We start from the raw sequence: 9,135 nt of genomic DNA, 5'->3' as shown, positions 1-9,135 counted from the left end.
AGAAATCCGCAGACCAGGAGTGCTTTCTTAGTGAAGATTCCAAACTGTGAGAATTTGTTTAGAAGTTTTCAACCTGTCAGAATTGGAAAAAAAGTTTAGGTTATCATAACTAGATGGCTTGATTAAGAAATTGAAAAGTTAAAATAGGAGTGACACTTCAGTGGAATTGAGTATCTATAAAATATATTGCTGGGGGTCAAAAACAGCAAAATAACATTTTGACTGTTTTATGTTAATAACATCTTTTTATCTATTTATGGTTTATAGATATAGTTTTTTGTATTAAAAGCTTGGGTTCCTTAGTTAAAGAACATTAACAGTCTCATGATAATATGTTCAGTGTTCAACCACCACAGTAGCCAAGTTCTAACATTTATTTCTGATTGATTAGATTTTACTCTGGGGTCTTCCTTGTGTAGTTTTATCTTCAGCTGGAATCAGAACAAAGATATCTATATTCATGTATATAATTACATTTACCACAAACTAATCTCGCCTAAAATCTCATCTTCACCAATTCAGATGGTCTGGGTGTTTTGCTATTGTACTGGAATGCATTTTCTATGGAGCTAGGAGACTGGTTGGTCTCTGGTTTGAAGATGGTTAGATTTGAAGTCTGTGCCTGACAGTGTGAGCTTTGAATGTCCCTTTAGATTGGATACCTTTAATCCCTAGGATGACATTCTGAGGGTGTCTTTCCAACTGAAACAGGCACTTGTTCAACTGGAAAATATTTAGAAGACTCCTGTCTTCTGAAAGCCAGTTCCAGCCTCTTTCACAGCTTTTCTAGACGGATCTTGATAATTGCAGCCTTGATAAATTATTCCAGTTTCTTGAACAACTTCAGTGAATCCTGCTTTCTGTGGTCCTGTAAGGTGAATCCCATACATCATCATCTTTTTCCCCAATGATTCCTGCAGTCTGTAGCTCTCTAGAATTATTAATGTTTCTTTCACCATTTCAAAAATATTTTTATATTTTGTTTTTCTCAATACCATATCTCTCATTCTCCTACCTTTTTGCCTTTCACGAGGGTTTGTCTGTTTAAGCTTCTGATTGGCCGATTGTGACATCACCAGTCTATGATCTAGTGTTAAATTGCTACCTTGGTCTTTGCTTTTTATTACTGTAGCTTTGTCTTATAGTGTCAGCTATGGCAGTAACAATTAATCTACTGTATAAGCAATTTCCCAGCCTATAATACTGCGCCATTTTTAAAAACCCATTTTCCTCTTGCTAACAGGGCACAATTTCGGGCACGGACTGCTCACCATCCAATTACTCTCTCATTAAATCTTGACTCAGGATCATTGTTGCACAAGTGCCAATGATCTGTTACTGCCTCAGTGTGATTGATGTTCCAGCTATACAGGGAGATTCCAGCTCTCACACACATTTCTTACCAAGTAGCATCTTTTACCCTTGGTTGTAGATTCTGCGTTGCGAGTCTAGTCATGATGTTCTCTTCTGTGGGGTTCTCGAATGTTCAACCCTTCCTTTTGCAGACTCTGTGCACGAGCTGCCCTCTGAGGAGGTCTTCAGACTTCTGCCCTGCTAGCAGGAGGAGGCTGCTAAATGGTATGCTCACCTCTGACCCCATGTTGCATGAGTTATCTGGTAGATTTGCTGCAAATATCCTTTCTCCTGGCTGGGGTCTGTCTAGTCTTGTGTGGTAGTATGATAAGACAAAGGTCTTATCTTAAACAACATGCAGTTTATTGCATGACAATAATTAGATATAATTTAATGTGACATTTATTGTTACAGAGATTATCAGGATCTGAATCACGTTATTTATTTGTTCATAAGCTGTAAGCATTACTGGCCAGGAGGGCCAACATTTATTACCCATCTCTAGTTACCTAAAGTGCAGCTGGGAGTCAACCACATTGCTGTAAAGACCAGGTAAAGATGGCAGATTTCCTTCCTTAAGGGACACTGGTGAACCTTATGGGCTTTTACAACAATCAGCAATGGCTACATAATCACAATAAGGTTTTAATTCTGGACTTTATTTTATTGGATTCAAATTTCACCAACTGTTGTGGTGGGATTTGAAACCATTCCCCAAAACATAAGCCTGGGGTTCTGGATTACTAGTCCAGTGATACTGCCATTACTTCCTGGGGTTAGAATATCTCACTCTTTCAAGATCCTAGGCTGTTCTCTTCTTCAAATCCATATAGCACTTCTCATCACTAACCCTTTCAGATTTGTACACACTCATTCAACATCTACTTCTTTGACCAGCCATTTGGTCACCTGTTCTAATAATTTGATGTGGCTCAATGTCAATGTATGTGTGACTTATGCTTCATTGAAACGTCAGGGAACATCCTGCGATGATAAAAGTGAAAGGTTACATTGATTCAAGATGCTGTCTTTCTCCCAGCTGAAGGACTGGAGTGAGGGAGTCTGTGCAGAAACAAGAACCATGGTGATTCTCAAGAAATGAAGAGCAAACAAGCAGTCAAAGCAGATCTAGATGCCCTTGGCACTGTTTTATTGTTATAGGAACCTTTTACAAAAAGCAGTTAACAGGAATACACCAGATTTTTAGAATAGGCCCACTGGTCAACTGTTATAAAACCAGAATATTTTCTCACGGGCAAATTGGAGTCTAAAAAATACTTTGTTACAGTCAGGACAGATTTAAATGTCTCACTTACATCATACAGATTTCTGAAACAAAATCTTCTTTAAAAAACACCGTTTATTTACAATGTCCACAGAAATGGTGATTTCACTTGAACAGCCAAATCAATGTTTACACCGCGTGCTTTCAAAGGCAATCCCCACATCTCCAATTAGAAAGCTGGGGGTGCTCTCAGCACCACATTCCCCAACCCCCCTTAGGAATTTCACATTTTGAGAGATTACGTATAAAGGCATTTTGTCTGTCATGTTTTCATCCCTACCTCCCTCACCATACACTGTCACTCCAAAATTAGGACATTTTCCACCCTCCCTCTTTGCCCTCCACTCCCCCACAAGCCCCATCCAGCTCCCTTTAGACCTCCAGCTGTGGCATCCTGCTGATAATGACAGATGGAGCTGAAGACTATCCCTGTAAACTGGCAACATTTGAATTTTGATGGGTGGGAATGAGGAAGGATATATTCAGTGCACAGGGTTGTGGAGGACTTCTTGCCAGTGTTGGTGGAGAGTGGGGGAGAATATAACCACTGCAGGGTTGGGGTTGGGGGAGGAGGGGGTACTTGATGACAGTGTTAGTGGAGAGTGGAAGTTGAGGAATACATCTGGATGTGGAACTCGCCTGCTAGTTCATCACAACCCAAACTGTTCATATTTTGCTCCCCACCCCATCCTCATCTCTCAGTATCTCCCTCCTACCCAGAATAACTTAAATGTTTTTTACTTAAAAAACAAACATAGTGTCATTATTGAAATAAACAAATATCTTCACAGGGTGGTTACAAAAACAAAACACAAGTTAAAAGCATCTCTCCTGGTATCGACCACAAGTGCTCACTTTCCTGGGTTCAATTCCAGGGGCCAAGACCACAATATCAGAATCTTCAGGATAACATGAACACAGCAGCTCCATGATAAGACTGAAAGCCACACTCGTAATGTTTTCAAAATGTGAAGTCTGCTGTAACTGATCAAGGTGTGAGCACCTTCAGAAGGCCATGCCATTCATTGTGTAGCTGGAGCACTCAACACTCTCACACCACACCCTAGAGTGTATGCAGCCAAAAGGGTGATTAACAGTGTGTACAGGTGAATGTGTGAGAGAGCAAGAGTCTATGAAGTGTGCACACACAATTGCATGTGAATGTGTGTGTGAGTGATTGAGTGGGTGTGTGATTAGAGAGGGAGTGAGTGAATGTGAGTGAGGGATTGAATGAATAAGTGAGTGAGTGACTGAGTAAGGGAAAGAGTGAGGTAGTGAATGTAAGTGAGTGAATGAGTATGATTGATTGAGCAAGTGATTGAGTGAGTGTTGGTGTGAGAATCTGGGGTTGACAGATACATGTTTACATGGTTCATTTTTACTCCCTCCTGCAAAGATTCAGAACTCGCATAAATATAAGTCACACTATTTTATACATTAATTATTAGCAACAAATTATTTGGCTAAAAACCAATTGACACAAATATCAGCGATATAATTTTTTGTTTTAAAATGAATTGTCAGATTTCTACACAAGCTACAGTCTCTAACTGCCCAGGTTTGTGAAGGAGATCAGCAAACACATGACAATCGGCCAACTCTTCAATACCAACAGATAAAACCCATTGACACTTTTAAATAAAGAATGCAGTGAATCATAAAGTACATAAATAAATTAAACAAAAAGCAAAGAATAAAAATCTATCCCATCCTCATTTGCTTCAAACTGGAGCAGGAACTGGACAAACATCTTCTTAAAGTCCAATTGAAGGCTCTCCCACTGTCCCAATACAAGTCTCTGTCATTGTCACCGGGGAAGGGGGAGGCTGGATATTGGGGGAGAAAGAGGATGGAGTTGGGGGTGAAAGAGGGATTCACTTGAAGACCTGGTCAGAGAGATGTCCCATTTGGGAGTGCATGCTGGTTGGAGGACTGGAGATACCTTCTGACCAATCTGACATATTGGAATGCGGTGAGGAGCTGGACCATTGGTCAGGGGACTCTGGGGAGGGGGTGAGGAAAGGGTGGTCAGCCAATGGGAAGGGGTGGTTTGGTGTGTTGTCCATAGAGGAGTAGCCCCCGTGCTGAGAGGGGGGAGTCAGGAACTGGGTGGTGGCCATTGACTGACTCATGGAGGTTGGCATTGATGTCTGGACCAGCTGGGTCTCCTGAGCTGAAACCATGTGCATAGGGAGGTTGTTTGCCCCCATTGGGGACAGATCATTCTGTCGTGAATCACCATTGCAGTAGCTTTGACTCGTGGGGTGAGCATTTCCAGTGGGCATGGTATTGAGGGGCTGCATGGCCTGCGACTGCTGCTGTATCAGATGGGGTTGGGACAGCCTGGTGGTGTTGGCCAGACCCTGGTAGCTGACGATCGGAGATAAGGCGGTGTTAGGGAGTCCATTGTGTAAGGAGGTCATCATCCCGTGCTGGTTCTGCTGGAGTCTGCCGGCTTGGGACTGGACTGGGTTCCTCAAGGCACTGTAAACATTTTGCTGCATTCCGGCCTGCATCCTAGCCAGCCAGTCACATTGGCCGCTCACAGTCCCAGCCCCTCCCAGTTTCATGCCCATCGAAGTGTTGCCCAGAGCCTGCCCATTGGAGCTGGGCATATGAGAGAGGCGAGGAGCCACTGATTCGAAGACCATCCTGTTGCTCCCACTCAGAGCCATCTCCTGCTTACTGCCCATGCTCAGGTGGCCCAGGTTTAGCTGCCCATCACCAGCTAGTCCTTGCAAATGGTTGAGCTGGATAGTGGGTGACTGCTGGAAGGGGGATGTCAAGAGAGGAGGAGAGGCCACATCCGAGAGATAGGTGTGAGAAGATTCCAGGGAATCAACAGGAGACAGGACAGCTGGATTGTCCAACAGGCTTCCCTTCCCGTCCTGAGATTTCTTCCTCTTTGCCTTGGCCTCTTTGGAGTCCTTGCCACTCCCAGCCTTGGCACTGTTCTTCCGGGTCTTCTTGCCATGGCTGGCCGGCTTAAGGTTGGCCACGTAGCCATTGGGTGAGCAGATTGTCGGGGAGAGGGTGGTGGCATTGGGGCCCATTGACACCTGAGGACTCCTCACCAGGTTATACTCATCCAGCAACCTCACGATATCATGATGCATGCGGTCCTGAGCAATGTCACGGGGCAATCGGTCCATGTGGTCAGTGATTTCACGGTTCGCAAAGTGCTCAAGCAGGAGCTTGCCCGTCTCATAACTCCCTTCCCGAGCTGCCAGAAACAGTGGGGTCTCTTCCTGAGTGAGGATAGAGAAACAGAGATTAACACAGCTCAGCACCAGAAGATTCTGGAAAGTCAAAACCACAAATTCCCATCCTGACGCCACGTGTAACGGCAAATAATACAGCGTGGGAGACATTTAGCTCATTGTGTCTGTGCCAGAGCTTTGAAAGAGTTATCCAATTAGTTACTGCTCTCTTGGCATTACCCCTTACATTTTTCCAATTTCTTTAGAAAGTTCCCATTGAATCTGATTCCTGTCCTCCTCGCCCTCTGGTTCTTTTGCCAATTATTCTGAACATCCTGTGTCACCCATCTATCTCTACTCCCTGCTGCTTACCTCCCCATCCACCCTGTGTCAGCATAGCTCCGACTTACCTTGTTGTCCTGCATGTCCTTATTGGCTCCATTTTTCAAAAGGACCAATGTTGCCTCCACGTTATTGACAGCAGCAGCCCAGTGCAAAGCAGATTTCCCTGGAAAGAGAAGACTGTTCTTCAATATCAGCAACCTTGGAGTTGACTCCAGGTTCAGTTTGTGTACCCCAACAATCTGTCACTTAAATAGTGAACCCACGCTCTGCATTCAATCGCTGGCCCCCTGACCCCAACAGTCTACCTCCAATAAGTGACCCTTGACCCCATTAATCAACCGCTGAAAATTTGTTGCTGGAAAAGCGCAGCAGGTCAGGCAGCATCCAAGGAACAGGAGAATCGACGTTTCGGGGATAAGCCCTCCCATTAATCAACCTCCAATTATGACCTTTGATCCCAACAATCTATCTTTAATCAGTGACTCCTGACCCTAACAACATGCCTTTGATCACTGACACTTGGCTGTAGCAATTCACCTGCAAATAGCGACCCCTGACCTCAACTATCCAACTCCAAATCAGTGAGCCCTGCCAATACATTTGTTCCAATTACAGGCCCCTCTGGAATCCTGCTATATTCCTATTTGGTGATGTGAGTTCCATACCAAAGTCATCCACGGCATTGACGTCAGCATGGCAGTTCACCAGCTCCTCCACCATTCCCTCCACAGCCAACCGTGCAGCCAGGATTAATGGTGTGGTTCCGTCATGCATTCGCGCATCCAAATCCGTGGCTCTGTTCCGGATCAAGATCTGCCAAGTAGACAATAAAACATGGGTCAGTATCAGCAGGGGAGAGCACAGAGAGTATGGAGGAATAATTGGAGGCTATTCTGCATCTTGAGACTGTTCCCCATTCAACTATCTGATTCAATATCAACCTGGTGACATTTTGGTGAAACCAGTAGCGGAGCTGATGGTTTTGGGGAAATTGATAGCGAAGGTGATGGTTTTAGGGGAAATTGGCTTGGAGGTGATGGGTTTTTGGGGAAATCGGCAGTGAAGGTGATGATTTTTGGTGAAATCGGTAACAGAAGTGATTATTTTGGGCAAAATTGATAGTGGACGTGGTGCTTTTGGTGAAATTGATCTTGGAGGTGGCTGTTTTTCAGCAAGTTAGTGGGGAAAGTGATGGTTTTTGGTGAAATTGGCAAAGGAGGTGATTGTTTTTGGTGAGTCAGTTGTGTAGGTGATCATTTTTAGTGAGTCAATTGTGGGAATGGTTCTTTTTGGTGAGATTGGTAATGGTGGTGAATGTTTTGGGCAAAATTAGTCACAGGAGTGATGACTTTTGGTGAAATCAGTAACAGGTGATGGTCTTACCTGGAAAACTCCCTGGGCATCAGCAGCAACTGCAGCGTGCAGAGGGGTCCTGCCCATATTGTCTTGAATGTTGGCATCTGCACTTGATTCTAGGAGGCGTTTGGCTGCGTCGGAACGGGCATAGCGTGCAGCCAAATGCAGGGCAGTCTCACCCGTCCGGTCAGTCTGGTTGTGGAGCTTGGCCCCCTGGTAAATGAAGTCGGAGATGAGGTTCCCAGAAGCATCATCTACTTCCTCCTCACTGTTCGCTGTCTCCAGACCCCCTCCACTACACGAGGCGATCATCAGGGGGGTGAACCCATCTAGGAGGCAAATTGGCAGGATAACGTCAATTGTTAGTAATAGGTGGATATCAGGTAATGGTAACTTCAGCCTCCTCCCCATAACTCTAATGCACACCAAGCTCCCAAAAACCTGAATCCCTCACTCCAACCTCCGAACACTTCACCTCTACCCTCTCAACTCACTCTACACCCCATCACCAAACTCTCACCCTCAATTCCCAATCCCCACCCCCAACCCCATACCTTCATCCTCAACCCCAAACTATCACCCTCAACCCAAACCTTCACCATTAACCCCAAACCATCACCCACAACCCCAAACCTCCACTCCCAAAACCATATACAAACATAGAAAATAGAAACGAGAGTAGGCCATTCAGCCCTTTGAGTGTACTCCTCCATTCATTATGATCCTGGCTGATCATCCAACTGTTCCCACTTTCCCCCCATGTCCTTTGATCTCTTTAGCCCCAAGTGCTACATCCAACACCTTCTTGAATTCTTCCATTATTTTGACACTGACTGTTTTCTGTTGTAATGAATTCCACAGGCTGGATGATAACATTTCTCATCTCAGTCCTAAAAGGCTTGCCCCTTATGCTTAAACTAGGTCCCCTGGTTCTGGGCTCCCCTCACAATTAAGAATATCCATCCTGCATCTAACCTGTCTCATCTTATATTTTGCCCCAAATCCTGATCCCCACCCCAATTCCTTGGCCATTCCTGAAAAACCAATATTTACTGAGTATTACAGGGTTGTATTATAGAACATATATAAATTTTATGATGCTCTGTATTTGGTGTGTTCGTATATTTATAGTATTTGGCCCGGAAACTTACCTGGGCCTCTGACATTGACGTCCATACAGTCAGACTCAGTCTCTCCCTGAGGAGGGGTAGGGGCCATGGTGGGCAGTCGGAGATCAGCAGCGTCCAGGTGTTGCTGTGTCCATTGCCTGTGGTCAGTGTGCTCCTCACGGTTCACCAAAATCACTTGCTCTTCGAACTGTGTAGGGTCACAAACAGAAACCACATCATCAGGGAGAAAGGCAGGGGAGGGGGAGGAAGAGGAAAAGAGATGGAGGGAGAGAGAGGCAGGGGTGTGGGAGAGAGACAGGAGAGGGGAGGGTGAGGGAGAGAGATGGGAGAGGGCAGGAGATGGAGAGAGGCAAGGAGATGGGGAAGAGAGAGAGAGAGACAGGGAGGGAGAGATGGTGGTGGAATGAGAGAGACGGTGACGAGAGAGGGTGACAGGGGAGAGAGGCAGTGGCGGGGGAGGATGGCA

At 45.1% G+C, this 9,135-nt stretch overlaps 1 protein-coding gene across 1 annotated transcript; it reads right to left on the bottom strand.

Moving 5' to 3' along the window:
* Nucleotides 1-2,470: 2,470 nt before the first annotated feature.
* LOC122547666 (neurogenic locus notch homolog protein 1-like) lies at nt 2,471-8,892 on the bottom strand (the record flags this gene model as incomplete). Its single annotated transcript, XM_043686262.1, has 5 exons — nt 2,471-5,886; nt 6,249-6,346; nt 6,849-6,996; nt 7,567-7,868; nt 8,691-8,892. Coding segments are annotated over 5 exons (2,124 nt in total), but the record flags the coding sequence as incomplete, so codon positions are not given.
* Between the last annotated feature and the right edge of the window lie 243 nt (nt 8,893-9,135).

This window comes from Chiloscyllium plagiosum, unplaced genomic scaffold (genome assembly GCF_004010195.1).
Source record: "Chiloscyllium plagiosum isolate BGI_BamShark_2017 unplaced genomic scaffold, ASM401019v2 scaf_1206, whole genome shotgun sequence".
Lineage (NCBI taxonomy): Eukaryota > Metazoa > Chordata > Chondrichthyes > Orectolobiformes > Hemiscylliidae > Chiloscyllium > Chiloscyllium plagiosum.
The sequence above is the reverse complement of the archived record's forward strand: the minus strand, read 5'-3'. Positions and strand labels throughout refer to the sequence as shown.